At 47.7% G+C, this 14752-nt stretch overlaps 1 protein-coding gene across 2 annotated transcripts in view; it reads left to right on the top strand.

The window, feature by feature from the left end:
* The window catches only part of IRAK2 (interleukin 1 receptor associated kinase 2), a 60702-nt gene that overhangs the window by 26351 nt on the left and 19599 nt on the right, over window positions 1-14752 (top strand). For both annotated transcript variants that reach the window (XM_028518370.2, XM_036030821.1), the window contains exons 3-8: window positions 2979-3125; window positions 9427-9518; window positions 11380-11574; window positions 11657-11721; window positions 12430-12544; window positions 13957-14066. In XM_028518370.2, the coding sequence (XP_028374171.1) occupies window positions 2979-3125; window positions 9427-9518; window positions 11380-11574; window positions 11657-11721; window positions 12430-12544; window positions 13957-14066 (724 nt within the window). The remainder of the gene's footprint in view (window positions 1-2978; window positions 3126-9426; window positions 9519-11379; window positions 11575-11656; window positions 11722-12429; window positions 12545-13956; window positions 14067-14752) is intronic.

Here is a 14752-nt window from a genome sequence, read left to right as displayed (position 1 = left end):
TTCCAGCTTAATAAACGTACCCTCAAAAAAAAAAAAAAAAGCAGGCAAGCCCTGGCTGGTGTGGCTCAATGGGTTGAGCCCAGGCCTGCGCATCTAAAGGTCGCCGGTTCAACTCATGGTCAGGGCACGTGCCTGGGTTGTGGACCGGGTGCCCAGTTGGGGATGTGTGAGAAGGAACCGATCAGTGTTTCTCTGGCGCATTGCTGTTTTTCTCCCTCTCTTTCTCCCTCCCTTCCCCTCTCTCTAAAAATAAATAAAAATAAAATCTTGGGGGGAAAAAGTAGGATGGCGGTTGCCAGGGGCTGGGAGAAGGAGTGGGCAGTGGTGTTTGACGGGGACCCAGTGTCAGTCTGGGGAGATGGACCACGCCCCAGGGCTGGAGGGCGGGGAGAGCTGCCCAGCAGTGCGACTGCACTGACCGTCACTAAACTAAGTGCTTAGAAAGGGTTACAGTGGTAAATTTACGTTAAGTGTATTCTACCATAACTTAAAAAATAAATATAATAAAACTAAAAAAAGTATAAGCAATTCAGAGTTCTATTAAATGAAAGTGAAGACTCCCTCCCTGCTCTTTATACTCAATATGTGGGCTGAAGAGCTAACCGATACTTTAATAATAGAACAACAGTGCCCTTGCCGGGTGGCTCAGTTGGTTGGAGTGTCACCCGGTATACCAAAGGTTTCGGTTTTGATCCCTGTTGGGCACATATGGGAGGCAATCAATAAAAGAGAGACAGAGAGATAGAAAGAGAGAGGACAACAATAATGAAGTTCCTGTGTTTTGAGCTAAGCCACTGACATGCAGTAGCTTCTCTTAGTTCTCATGAAAGTCCTCCAGAGTAAACAGCAGGGAAGTGGTGGAGCTGGTTGGTTTCCATGTCAGGGCCTGAACTCTAAACAGCTAAGTCTGCTACTTCTTTTATAAGATCGTTTCACTTAAAAAAATAGTGTGTCAGTGACAGTGAAGGAAAGAGTCACTCCTTATGCCCCATTCAGCCTGTTGTTACTTCTCTGCATTCCTCTACCGGGGGTCCAACCTTTTGGCCTCTCTGTGCCACACTGGAAGACCAAGAGTTGTCTTGGGCCACACAGTAAATACATTGCAACAAGTAATCACAAAAGAAAATCTCATAATGCTTTAAGTAAGTTTATGAGTTTGTGTTAGGCCACATTCACAGCCGTCCTGCCGCAGGTGGGACACCCCTGCAATCAAGCCTTTTTCACAGGTTCCCACCATTGTCCTGCTTTCCATCTACAAAGGGGAGCAGGGCCTGGGGGGATGGTGATGACCTTGGTGTTGGAGTAGTTCTGCCCTAACCAGATGGGAAAGGGCAGTGAAACTAGCCCTAGGTTTGAATCTCGTCAGCTGTTTGATTCAGGCAGAAATCATTTTGCCTCTGGGACCCTCAACGTGCTAAAAAAAATGCAGATAATTGTTAACCACCGGAGATTGTCCTGAAAGTCCAGTAAGTCTGCTGGGTGCCATTCAGGTGCAGTGCCGTGCGTTTAGGCATAATTACTATTGTTCTAGTCCCGAAGCTTGTGTTTGGAAAGCTGGGCTCCACGGTAGAGGTCGGTTTTGTCGAGTGAGAGGCAGTTTACCTGTTGGAACGAATGCTACTGGGGACTGCTACTGGGGACTCAAGGCTGGAGGCAGTTCGTCCCAGCCCCACCTGATGAGGCATGCGTGAGAGTTAGCAAGTTGGAAGGCTTCCCTGGAACTTTAGTGCCCCCATTTTCGTGGCTCTCAATGATGGGTCTACCCCAGACCATCAGAGTGAAGGGCCTCGAATGCCTTGAGGGGCTGCAGACTTTGGACTTGATGTGGGAGGTAATGGGGAGATACAAGGAGTCAGGTGAAGAGTGTGTTCTTTATGCACATGATGGGGTCATGAAGGCTTAAGCAGGGAAGTGAGGAGGCCAGATCTGTGTTTGAGTGAGACGCAGCCTGGGAGGGATCAGAAGGCCTCCGCGCTGGAGGCCGAGGCCAGCAGGGAGAGATTTCCCAGCAGCGGAGGAGGCTGCTCTCACATTGAGAAGCTGGGTGGAAGCCATGCCCTTGTGGTACCTTGGGGTCTCCCACATCGATGCAAAAGGGAAGTGATTGCTCTCCAGAAGGCAGGTGACCTCCGCCCAGGCTCCTTTGGCCAGCCCTCTGTCCAGGCTGTGTGATCTTGGGGAAGCCACTTAACCTTTTGAGGCCTCAGTCTCCTCGCCCCTACCAGGGATGAAATGCAAAACCCTGTGTGGACTCGGTGTATGCAAAGCTGGGCCTGGGTGGGGCGCATCAGTACTCAGTTGACGTAGCTGCTATTTTCAGGGTCCCCATCTACGCAACTGGGAAGGTTGCACACGCTTCCACTGCTTGTGGAAGGGGAAGCTGCAGGAGCAGCCAGAACTTTTATAATGAGGGGCTCGACTGGGGACTTAGCAGGATGGATATCTTTTTTTAAACATTCTTTTTTATTGTATTTTTTCATTACCATTTATCCCCCCATACCCTCTTCCACCTCCACCCCCTGTCCCCCCACATTCACCACACCATTGTCCGGGTCCACGGAGGATGGGTATCTTTAACTCCCCTGTGTTCAGGGACATGCACAGTTTACAGAGCCCTGTCATGGCTGTGTCCTCCTCTCTCCCTCCCAACAGTCCGTGAGACAGGCAAGCAGATGTTTTCAGTGTGTCCATTTGACAGGTAACACAGGCTCTGAGAAGGAAAGCGACTTGTCTAAGGTCACACAGCTAGTAGGGTTAGCAAGCAGGTATTCTGACTCAGAATGTCACACTGGGCCAGTCACAGCAGAGGGTCATGTCCAACCCCCACGTTCTACAGACGGAGAGGCCAAGGCTCAGAGAGGGGAAGCACTCACTGGGCACGCTGTGACTTCGAGGCAGAGCTGGGACCAGACCAGCCTCTGACGGCTATGCCACTTCACCGAATAACCGTAACTTCCTTCTATTGCACCTTGTTCCAGGGAAACCAGTTCCTGAGACCAAGTCTTCTGTCCCGCACTTCCCGGGTGCCATGCAGCCAGGAGGGCCGGGGGCAGCTTCTGTGAGCAACGCCGAGGGTGAGCAGCAGAAGGGGCAGCCCATGAGGCCGGCTGCCTTTCCAGGCCCAGGTATTTTAAATTAAATTAATTTTTTTTATTTGAAGAAAATTTATTTAAGGAAATAATTTATCTATAAAGATATTCAACTCAGTATATAATGGCAAAAAACTAGAAACAACAGTGAGGATGGTAAAATTAATGACAGAAGTTCATTACAATAATACTGTTAGCATAGCATAATACTGTTAACATATTTTTAACATAACAATACTGTTGTTTGTACAGTATTTGGGTGTGTGTACATCCATGAAAATATGCAATATATTAACTGAAAAAAGCCAGATAATAAAAGAATATATACCATTTTCAACCATTTTTATAGAAAGAAAGAAATAACTCAGTAAATGAGGGCTTTCTCTGTGCCAGTGTTCTAAGCACCTCAAAGATGTCGACTCATTTAATCTTCATGAGCTGTGAGTTAGGGATTGTGACTGTCCCCCTTTCACAGATGAGAAAACTGAAGCCCCCAGGTCAGGCTGGCTCTGCATGCTGGCTCCCGGCGAGGAGCTTGGTGACCTCCCTGTTCGCCCTCCACAGGCCTGTGGCCCCTCCGGGGGCCTGGCCCTCACAGCCACACAGCGGAGGGCTCCTGGCCTCACCACCTTCCTCCTCGTTCCTGGGCACAGATCTTTTGCATTGTTCTAGGGCACCTGAAGCACCAAGAGGGAAAACGATTTGCTCAAGGTCACATGCGTGGGAAGTAGCATCTGTCATTTGAACACTGACGTCCCTAACCTCTGCACACACCACTACCCCAAAGCCTGTCAGACTACTTAGGGTTTTTCTCCATTCCCTGTTCCCAGGAATGGGCTCAGGCCTTTTTGCCAAATCATGGAAGGACTCCGCTAGCGGCGACTTCCCCAAGGGGAATTGCTGTCTGTGCCCACGTCTCCATTCTCACCACCTTTCCCCTGGAGCCCAGCCTTCCTTCCTCCCTCCTGTAGCCTCCTGCGTGGTGAGCCAAAGACCCCACAACTATGAGCCCTCAGTTCATCAGTGTGGATCCCAAAGCCAAGGTCAGCATGAGCTGAGAGGAACACACATAGGCTTTTACATTAGACAGACCCACATTTGAACTCCAACTTTGCCGCTTTCTAGCAGAATTATTTAGCCTTTCTGTGCTTCAGTATTGTCATCTATAAAATGGGCACAATAATAGAACCTACCGTGTCATGTTGAGGTAAGGAATCATACACTTCAGTGTTGCCACCGTATAAATGCTCACTAAATCTTAGCTGAGCCCTGGCTGGTGTGGCTCAGTTGGATGGAGCATCATCCCATACACCAAAAGGTTGGGAGTTTGATCCCTGGTTGGGGCGCATATGGGAGGCACCCAATCAATGTTTTTCACGTTGATGTTTCTCTCTCTCTCTCAAATCAATAAACATATTTAAAAAACGAATGTTACCTGATGTTAGGAACATTCCAAACACTCCAAATACATCAAGTTCGGAAAATTAATTCTAGGACAAGGAGTCTGAATTATTTCCTGTAGATAAAGGGAAAAAAAGTGCAGAACTTTGATCAGCAATTAAAGATAAGGGGAGGCCCTGATTGGTGTAGCTCAGTGGGTTGGGTGTTGTCCCGCAAACCGAAAGGTCGTCGGTTTGATTCCTGGTTAGGGCATGTGCCTGGCTTGTGGGTTTGATTCCCAGCTGGGGTCCACGATTCTCTCTCGTGTCAATGTATCTCTCCCTTTTTCTACCTCCCTTCCCCTTTCTCTAAAAATAAATAAATAACATATAAAGAAAAAAAGATAAGGGGAAATAGCCATAAAGCCAATGTGATTACTGGTTGATGGCCAATGGGAAACAGTAATAAAGCAGAGAGATTCTGGGGGAATGCTTGTCAGGATGGAGGAGGTCACAGGTGTAGCAACTTCCTCTGTTGTTCCTCATCTAGAGGACTGCAAAAACAAGCCTCGTAAGTTTCTGCCGGCCTTTGCACCATTCAGTTTCTTGAGTGGCCTTTGGAAGCACCAGTGCCCTGGCAGGTCAAGATGCTAAAGACAATCTGCAGACGGAGACAGGAAATGGATTGTTTATCTTTGCCCACACTGAAAATAATGAGTAATCATTTATTTCCTCAGAATGAAAAGAAGACTCAAAGCTTGTCTTTTCTTGGGAAAACCCCAAGCTTTCTTTAGGCCCCAAAGTTCAAGCTGATTATCTTGTGGGAGTGGACATTGCAGAGGCAGCAGTGGAGGGGGCTGGGGAGGGCACGACAGGTGGGAACAGTGTCAGTGTGCAGGAGACAGGGCACCTGGAGCTTCTGGCCAGTGTCTCCCAAGCCACGCTGACAGCCGGGGGTGGCCCATGTTGCTCCCTCAGTAGCTGGGGAAGGATGCATAACCTTTCAGGGCTTCCTGGCTGAATGAGTGGTAGGGCCACGATTCGGCTCAGATGGTTTGCTTGAGCCCACATCTTTTTATTTTAAAAAATATATATTTTAAAATTTATTGGTTTTAGAGAGAGAGAGCAAAAGTGGGAGAGAGAAACATCATTTTTTGTTGTTGTTCCACTTACTGGTGCATTCACTGGTTGAATCTTGTGTGTGTCCTGACAGGGGGAATCGAACCGCAACCATAGCATATTGGGATGCTGCTCTAACCAAGGGAGCTCCCCAGCCAGGGCTAGAGCCCGAGTCTTAACCCCTGCATATCTTGACCCCCTTGTAGTAGTAGGTGGGGGGGGGAGTGGGAGAAAGACACAGGAAAGGAAAATTCTTGAGCAGGTGAGCCACAAACACATTCTCAGTATTTTATTAAACAAATTCTCAAAGCTAGAATTCAGATAAAAGGGCTCTGGGTAGCTGAAATAACTCACAAAGCCTTAGCTATAGGAGAGGCAATTGGGCTTCAATAAGAATCTATTTTCTCTTAGTCTACACAGAGTTTTACCAGCCTTGGTACTTCATACACACGTAGCAGAGTCCGTTCTTTGTGCTTTGTAACTGTTATCTCTTTTAATCTGGACAAGAACTCCACAAGGAATGGACTATTTGTGCTGTTTTTACATTTGGGAAAGTTAAAGAAATGATGCACAACTCACCCAAGGCCAAATCTTTAGTAATGTCAGAGCCAGGACTGGAGCCCAGTTCTGTCTGACAAACCGAAAAGAGATGGGGAGGCCGCAGACACAGACCCTGTGGTGGACTCCGGCCGGCAGAGTCCGCCTGTTGTGACTGAAGAGTAAATGCACAGGTGACAGCAATCCTGTGGAGAAAAAGGGGATGGCATGGCCACTCTCTCAAGAGGAGAGTGCCCCACCCTTGCCTACACAGGCTTTTATTGTTTTTCTCAGGTCTTACATTAAAGAAGGATTTATTATCTGTTACATAGAATATTGTTGTCTAAATTTTAGGTGCAATCAAGGAAATGAAAATAACACATGCGGAAGGGAAAGGCAGTGAGCTGATTATCTCTGTCCTTGGGAAAATTCACACAGGCTTTGGAAATTACCTTGGAGATAGACAATACACATTTAGTGTTTCAGACCAGGGAGATGGAGTTTTAGTGAGAGCAAGCCATAACAGTCCGTAGGCATTTTCTAGGCCTGATTCCCATGGGAAAACTCGGTTTGAACGTCTGGCTCCTGCCCACCACTTCGCTTCTGTAGGTTTTCCATGCAGAGCTGAGTCACATTTGCCAGACTGAAACAAACCGGTCCCACCGCCGGCCACGGGGCGGGCAGGGCACAGAGCGCACGAGCGAGGGCCAGCGCTCCCGCGTGCTCTGCACCGAGGCCCCCGACGGTGCAGCGTGGCGGGATGGGGTTGGCTGCCTTCTGCTCGGAAAGGCAGATGTTCTAGAAAGATTTTCATAAGAAACTTTTTAAAATTGTAACAGTTTTGGCACACAAAGGGTTAATTCTTAGTGTTTTGGAAGTAACATATATGTAGCCCGTTGTTGTCCCTGACCCAGTCCCTCCACGAGCATTCACAGAGCCGGGCTGGCTCCTAGCTGAAGTGGCAGCCTGGTGGAGCGGCCCAAATCCCACTCCTTCTCATAGTTTACAGAACCACAGGGATAAATAGACTCAGCCTCTCCTCTAACTAGTAGCCCTCATCTGTCACAAGAGCAGACCTCAGTGGTCCTCCCAACCCAACCGACCTGAGACAGCCCCCGGAGTGAGCACTAGGCATCAAGTCAGACCAGAAAATCCTGGCTGTGTGAGGCCAGCGCTGACCTTGGAGTCACAAGGCAAAGGAAGAGGACAAGGGACCACGTGTGCAGCTCTGCTCTGAGGCCAGCGCTGGGTCAGGGAGAGGGGGTGGGGCAGGAGGGAGATTGAGTTGTCCTGGAGCAGCTGTTCCCAGATTGTGGAGCCTGCACCCCCAGTGGTACATGAAAACATGTTAGAGAAAAATATATTCTACATGCATAGAAAACTGGAGGTTTCAAGGCTGAATACATACTGTGTGAATTAAAGTGGACTGAAAGAAAACCCCAGATGACTCAGTGGGGTGGCCCAAAGGCGTGGCCAACCTCCAGGAGATGGGTGCATGTGACAGGCCAAGGGGAGCGGGCAGAGACATCATCCCAGGAGCAGCAGTGGCAGGGGGCCTTTCTGCAAGGCTGGGGCCCTGCACTGCTGTCAGGGGGCACCTGTATTCCAAAGATTTTCATGTGACCAGTACCTGAGAGAAAATGGGAAGGAGCTGGGCAAGGCTGCCGTGTGGGAAGGTTGGGCACGAGTGTCCTGCCTGCAGTCTAAGACATGGTCAGGGGTGTCCCTGTGGAGACCGGGATCACCATCAGAGTCCTGGGTCTCCCCTCTGCATTCCTTCACAGGGGAGGGAGAGCGGGTGGGAGAGCCCTGTGGGAAGCTTGGCCTGAGTGCGGGTGGGGGATGAAGTGAGGAGCAGCATAAGTTCTCTAGTTACGCTGCCAGCAACTGGTCTGCCGTACATTGCTGGTTTTGTTTATTTTACTGTTGAATCTGCATTAATTATCATGCTTGTGTGTTTGCCAGGACACTTGCAGTGTCTGAGCTGTGACCTGTAGCTCTTACCCTGAAGCCCAGTTTATGTTCACAGTGCACTGACAGAATGAGGGTGTGCAAGTGTGTGTGCTTAGTGCCCTACTCTGGGGTTCTCTGGAGGCTGTGGGTGTGCAGACATGGTACCTTCTTAAGCGATGCTCTTCAAGTATCATATAACCAGTGCTGGAAAATGTGAAAACCAAAACAAAAACCAACCCCCACAAAGACTCCAGAAACAGCCACGGACCAGGAGAGGCGCAGGCTGGCCTCCTGTGGGGCTCTGTGGGGATGAGAGAGCCTCCTGCTCTGTGTCAGGGAGGTTTTGTTTTGTCAGCCGCCCGGATGAACAGTTTAGCAAGGCTGCGTCTGGTTTCACCCTGGTACTATTTTCAGTCTTCTGAATTATTTTTTATGGCCAAAATTCCAGATGAATCACTCTTTTCTTGATGTCATAAACTAGAAACATGAGAAGCGGGTGAGTTTGGCCAGCAACCCTGGGGTCAAGGCTGGGTTTCCCTGGAACTGAGCTGGCCCCCAGTTCCTCAGAGGCCTGACTTTCTGCATCTGTGAAGAGTAGGCACTAATGGTACCCATCTCCTAGGGCTGTGGTGAGGGCTGAATGAGTCACACAGTGCGGCACTTAGAACGGTCCCTGGCATGGTGTCAGTGTGTGCTAATTAGGTGTGCCTGGGGTATCTGCCGCACACCTGGGTTTCCCCTCCTCTGGTTCCCTGCCTCGGTGCCCTCCTACCTCATAGCCACTTGTCAGAAACGTTTCTCCTTCTTTCAAGCCAGCTCAAATGCTCTTTCCTCTGTGAAACCCTCCTTCACCTCCCACCCTGTTATGGCCAGCCTCTCCTGCCTCTGACCTCAGAGGCTGGTTATGACCGTTCCTGCTATAGTGGGGGTTTCTGGAAGGCAGCCTTCATAGCTAATTGCCTGTGTGTTCTCTGATCCTTTTGAGGGACGTGTGACAGTGTAGGGGTCAGAGGTCACACAGATGACATTCTCTTTGAAGGCTGGCTCTGCCACTTAATGTGTGGCCCTAGGTAGGCGGCCAGGCCACCTCTAGTGCCTCTGTTTCTCTACCTGCCAAGTGGGGATCATTTATAGGATCAACCAATGCACAGGCTTGTCCTGAGGATTCATGCAGGTAATGCACGAGGATTGTTAGGCTGTGCCTGGGGCTGTCAGGAAATAGCAGCCATCGTACTGACAGTGAGTGTTTGTTGTGTAAATCAGAGACGGGTTTGGTATGGGTACTGCCAGGGACCCCTTCCCTCTTTCCCCAAGCAGGCCACTTTCTGACCGCAGTTCCTACTTTCCAGGTCCTGCTCCAGCCAGAGCCAACCTCCTGCCTCCTCCTGAAGATGCTCCTTCTTCCTTAAACACTGAGCTTCCTGCTTCATCTGATTCAACGGTAAATCCTCCACCCCAAAGCTATGTCCCCAGTTTGGGCACTCTCTCTCTCAAAAGTGCAATGCATTTATTCCCTGAGACCAGTGTGGGGGTTAGGGGTGAGGCGAGGGGGGGAAGGGAGACCCATTGAATTACTTGAGCTTCCAAGACAGTAAGTACTGGCCAGTAAGACTGGTGGTCAGTACAGCTGGGACAGGGTTAGGTTGAGATGGCAGGTTGGTGCACTAGTGAATACACTTTTTTTTTTATTTTAATTTTGAATTATGCATACTGAATGGCTATTGTTGTGCTGGCTGTTGTCATTTAAAAAAAGATTTTATTTATATATTTTTAGAGAGAGGGGAAGGGAGGGATAATGAGAGGGAGATAAACATCCATGTAGAAGAGAAACATCAATCCTCTCGTACCTAGGGACCTGTCCCGCAACCCAGGCACGTGCCCTGACTGGATATCGAACCAGCAACCCTTTAGTTCGCAGGATGGTGCTCAATTCACTGAGCTACACCAGCCAGGGTGTGAATATACATTTTAAATGAGCTTTTCCATTATTTGTGTTTAAATGAGAGCTGATAATTTACATCTTCCTCCTGCAAAATATATTGCTTGTAGTAGGCATTTGTTTACAAACTGCTTCCCCTCCAATTTTTTTTCCACCCAAAATATGTTTGTGTTATCCTGAATTTTCATGACTTGGGTCCAGAGCCACATAGGACTTTTGTGGGTCTTGGACACCTGTGCCTTCATGGGCCCTGTCCTTCATTAAAATAATAAATAAATAAGTACTTATATATATATAAAATAATTCCATTGATATGAAGATGAGTATAATTCAAGCTAGATTAAAAATTAAAACATTTCCTTGACTTTGAAAGTTCATTTTTGTTCTTCTGATTTTACAAGAAATTAAAATGTATTTGTTGGCCCCTAAATGTGCGTGGGCAGGGTGCCCGGTGCAGAAACCAGCTCTGCGTGGGTCTGGTTAATAGAGCTGTCCCACAAGCAGACTGGCTTTTAATTTTCTCTGAAAATCAATCCTGCTCAGAGATGGTAAGTTGGGAGAAGGACCACAGTGCGATGTTCAGTGAAAACACCGGACGGCAAAACGATGTGTGTGCGTCCTGATTCCAGCCTGGTGAATGAGCCCTCATGTGTCGTGTCTAGTTTGGGAGACGCACACCAGACTTGAAGAGCAGTTGAGTGGATCATTGGATTAGTGGGATTCCCACCCGCTCCCCCCACCCCCAATCTTCTAAAACTGTTTATAAGGGCATAAAATTAAAAAAAATTTAAGTTGATGTATACTTGTTTTGAAGAAGGGAAGTGATTGGAGCAGAGTTCCTTTCCATGCTCTTGCACACACAAGCGGTCTCCGAAGCGCTGGTTACTGAACTATGTTCAGTTCCGGCTTCCCAGCATGCACACCACAGGCAGGACTGGGCACGCCAGCTTGGCCATTGATCGGCTGTGTGATTTCACCTCAGGTCTGTGGCCTCCGGCGTGCTTACCTTTGTAAACTGAAAAACAAACAAAGAGCAAATATCAACCATTTGTGTCAGGCACACTAACATTTTAGTTAATCTTCAAAATTTCCCTCCAGGGTATGATTGTCATGTTCATTTTTGCTGATGCAATTAAGTTCAGAGAGGTTAAGTAACTTGTCCAAGATCACAGAGCAAGTTAGGGGCAGAGCTGGGATTTGAGCAGGCCCTAGTCATGTCCTTTTTATCATTCCTCCTCACTGGATAAGGTGAGCCCCTCCAGCCCTTCAGCTCTGGTGTTCTAAGATATCCCTGATATAGTAGGGAGAACAACATCTTCCATATTAACTCTGTTGTAATCTCTGTCTCTTCTTGGAACCCCAGGATTTCAGCACCTCCATTCCTAAGCAAGAAACGCTTCTGAGCCAGGCTACAGACAGCATGTTCTGGAGCGAGGAGGACGTGGTTCAGGCAACCGATAACTTCAATCAAACCTACAAAATCAGTGAGGGGACCTTTGCTGACATCTACAGAGGACAAAGGCAGGGCACGCCATTTGTCTACAAGAAGCTCAGAGAGGTGAGTACTTCTTGGTTTCTAGCAGCGGGTGGAGGCTGCATGGTGAGGCTGGATTTTAATGTTGTAGTGTCTTTTCCCACAGACGGCCTGCTCAGGCCCAGGATCAATTGAGAAATTCTTGCAAGCAGAGAAACAGATTTGTCAAAGGTAAGCCTTCCCTTTGGAAAATAGTCTGTTTAATAATGATGACAACTAATCCTTACATAGTGGTCCCTGTGTGGCAGGCATGTTTTAAGCACTCTGTGTGTATAAACTCATTTTGTCCTCACAAGAACCCTGTAATGTAGCTGCTATTACCATATTGTTTTACATACAGGCAAACTGAGGCACAAAGAGGTTAAGTGTCTTGTCCAAGAAGTCTTGTCCAAAACTTCACTGAGTGCTAGTTATAACCTTGGGCTAGTTGCTTAATCTCTAAGCCTCTGCTTCAAGAAGATGGGGTGGCTAAGGTATCAGAATGCTGCAGAGCAGGGAAGCAGGATAAGTTGAAGCAACTTGACTGCTAGCTCCTTGAAGGAAGGCAGTTTTCATCTTTCTACTGTGGTGCTAGGGCCTCAGGGCAATGGAGAGGGTAGAAGAAGTATAGAAAGTGAGGAATTTGAGCAGTCTTTAAAAAATATTTTTTATTGATTGATTTTGAGAGAGAGAGAGAAAAAATATCAATTTGCTGTTCCACTTATTTAGGCATTCATTGGTTGATTCTTGTGTGTGCCCTGACTGGGGATAGAATCCACAACCTTGGTGCATTGGGATGACATTCCAACCAACTGGAATGGCTTCTCAGCCAGGGCCAGAGAAGTCTTTGATTACTCTTTCTGTTTGAGTCCTCACTCCTGCACTAATGCCTGATTACAGATGCTGCCACCCCAATATCTTACCTCTGCTGGGCTTCTGCACTGGAAAACAGTTTTACAGCTTGATCTACCCCTACATGGCAAATGGTTCTTTACAGGACAGACTTCGGTGTCAGGTAAGAGACTGGGTCATAGAGAACAGGACCAGGCAGCACCCTATTAGAGAATCAAGGATTAAGGACATACAGGAGAGGGAGGGGACACCCAGAGAGGGAGGGGACATCCAGAAAGGCCCTTTAATAGAAGTTAGTCCAGGATAGATAAGATCTGGCTAAATATTTTCAGGTAAAACCCTATAAAACGTTTATTTGACAAGAGGCATTACATTTAAGTCAAGAGAAAAACTAAAGTATCCCATAGCACTAATTTTATTCAACATTTTTCTGGAGGTGGTAGCCAATGCAATAGAAGAGGAAAAAGAATTAAGAGATATAAAGTATGGAAAAGTAGAGGTAAAATTCTATTTAAAAATGGTATGTTAATATATACCTATTTGCTTGTGTATTTATGGATATATCTCTGGAAAGATACAAGAAAAGAGTACCTTGGCTGCCTTTGGGGAGGGGAACTAGATAGCTGTGGTATAGGACAGGAGGGAAACTTACTACACATGCTTTTGTACCTTTTGCATATTATACCACGTGAGTGTAGTACTTACGAATTAAGTTTTACTTAAAAATTACAATTTTTAAAACAAATCTCCCTCCCATTAAATCTTGAAACAGAGGAGAAAAATTTATTCCACATGGAATTATTGCTTCCTTTGGCAGAGACCAAAGCAGTTATTCATGGTGTAACAATAATGATCACTAGCTGTGCTGGACTCTTCCTGTGTGCAGGACACTGTGGGCTTTTCACATGTCTTCTCCAGGCCTTGCCACAACCCAGCAGGTTTTCTTCATTTTCCAAAAGAGGAGAGTCTCTGGCACAGAGAGGCAAAATGACTTGCCCGAAGGAACCGAGCTGACAAGTGTCAGGGCTAGGGTTTAAACTGGGTTCATGTGGCTCCAGATTTCAGAGTTTTAGAGAAGTTGATTAGCAAGGCCAATTCTTAGAGGATGTGGGACCTAAGACAGGACTTAAAAAATAAGTGGTGCTTTAACCTGGAGATTCAATCTTAGAGCAACAGTGGTAGCACGTAGGGGAAGGCAAAAAGAGCTGCTGTTTGCTGAGCACCCACTGTGTGACAGGCACTCTGCTAGTACAAGGATATACTAGCATAAGGATTCTTTGAATCCTTACAACAACCCTAAGGCATAGGGATTGACATTTCCATTTTAATCGAAGAAAGGGAGGCTCAGAGACATTGAGTGTCTTTTCCAAAGTCACACAGCTAGTGCATGTCTGAACTGGGATTTACACCTAGATATTCTGATGTTAAAACTTGTACCCTGCCAGTAAACCATGCTGGTCAAGCCCTGTTGCAGAGGACAGGAGGGGCTGGAGGAGAGACAGAAGCCTAGGACCCTGCCATTGGAACTTTAAAAGACATAGGTATCACTATTGCTCCCCCTTTCTTTTCTCTTAGGGCGGCTCACATCCCCTCACCTGGCCCCAGCGCATCAGCATCTTCTCAGGGCTGCTTCGTGCTGTGGAGTACCTTCACAGCTTGGAGATCATCCACGGCAACATCAAGAGGTGAGAGAGGTGGACCCTGCCAAGGGCTCAGGCTGCAGAGATGAGACTGACATTCCATGGTTCCCTTCTCCCTGTCTCTCTTCTTTTTGCCTTTCTCTGCCCACCTTGCCTCCCTTGGGTGTCTCTTTCTTTGTTGAAAACAGTTTTCAACCCCCAAAATCAGTGTTTCTGATTGCAGTCAGCATGAACTGCCTATCTGTCACCACATTTGTTTTTCTGAGCTGGTGTTTTCCCAACAAGCACCCCACACCTCTGATGTATTTTACTTCCCACCCAGCCAGCTGGTCTGCACCTGGCCATGTCTGCCAAGTCCCTGGAGTTTTGAGCTCTGTGCTCACAGTATTCTTGTAGACCTGCCCCCCGCAACTTATGTACCTGTTGGTGAAGCAACTCAGGTCATGGAGGCTCCCTGCAGGGTAGGGTGCACCCCAGTTATCATGCTCCCAGACATCTAAGAGCAGGAGATCCCTGTCTGAGGACTTTCATCATGGGGAGAAATTCCAGAAGATACCAGAGAATTTGGAAAATCTGAACTCAAAACCATAGAACCCACACTTCCCCAAAGTCCTCTTTCCATTTGCCAAGGAGAAGCTCCCCCCCCGCCCCCCCGCCCGTGATTCTCACTTGGTTGCACACACCAAGAAAGGAAATGAAAAGACTGAGGTCATCCTGGCTCACAGCGGGAC

The sequence above is a fragment of the Phyllostomus discolor genome, chromosome 7, assembly GCF_004126475.2.
Source record: "Phyllostomus discolor isolate MPI-MPIP mPhyDis1 chromosome 7, mPhyDis1.pri.v3, whole genome shotgun sequence".
NCBI lineage: Eukaryota > Metazoa > Chordata > Mammalia > Chiroptera > Phyllostomidae > Phyllostomus > Phyllostomus discolor.
Note: the sequence above shows the minus strand (reverse complement) of the source record. Positions and strands in the feature narration are given on the sequence as shown.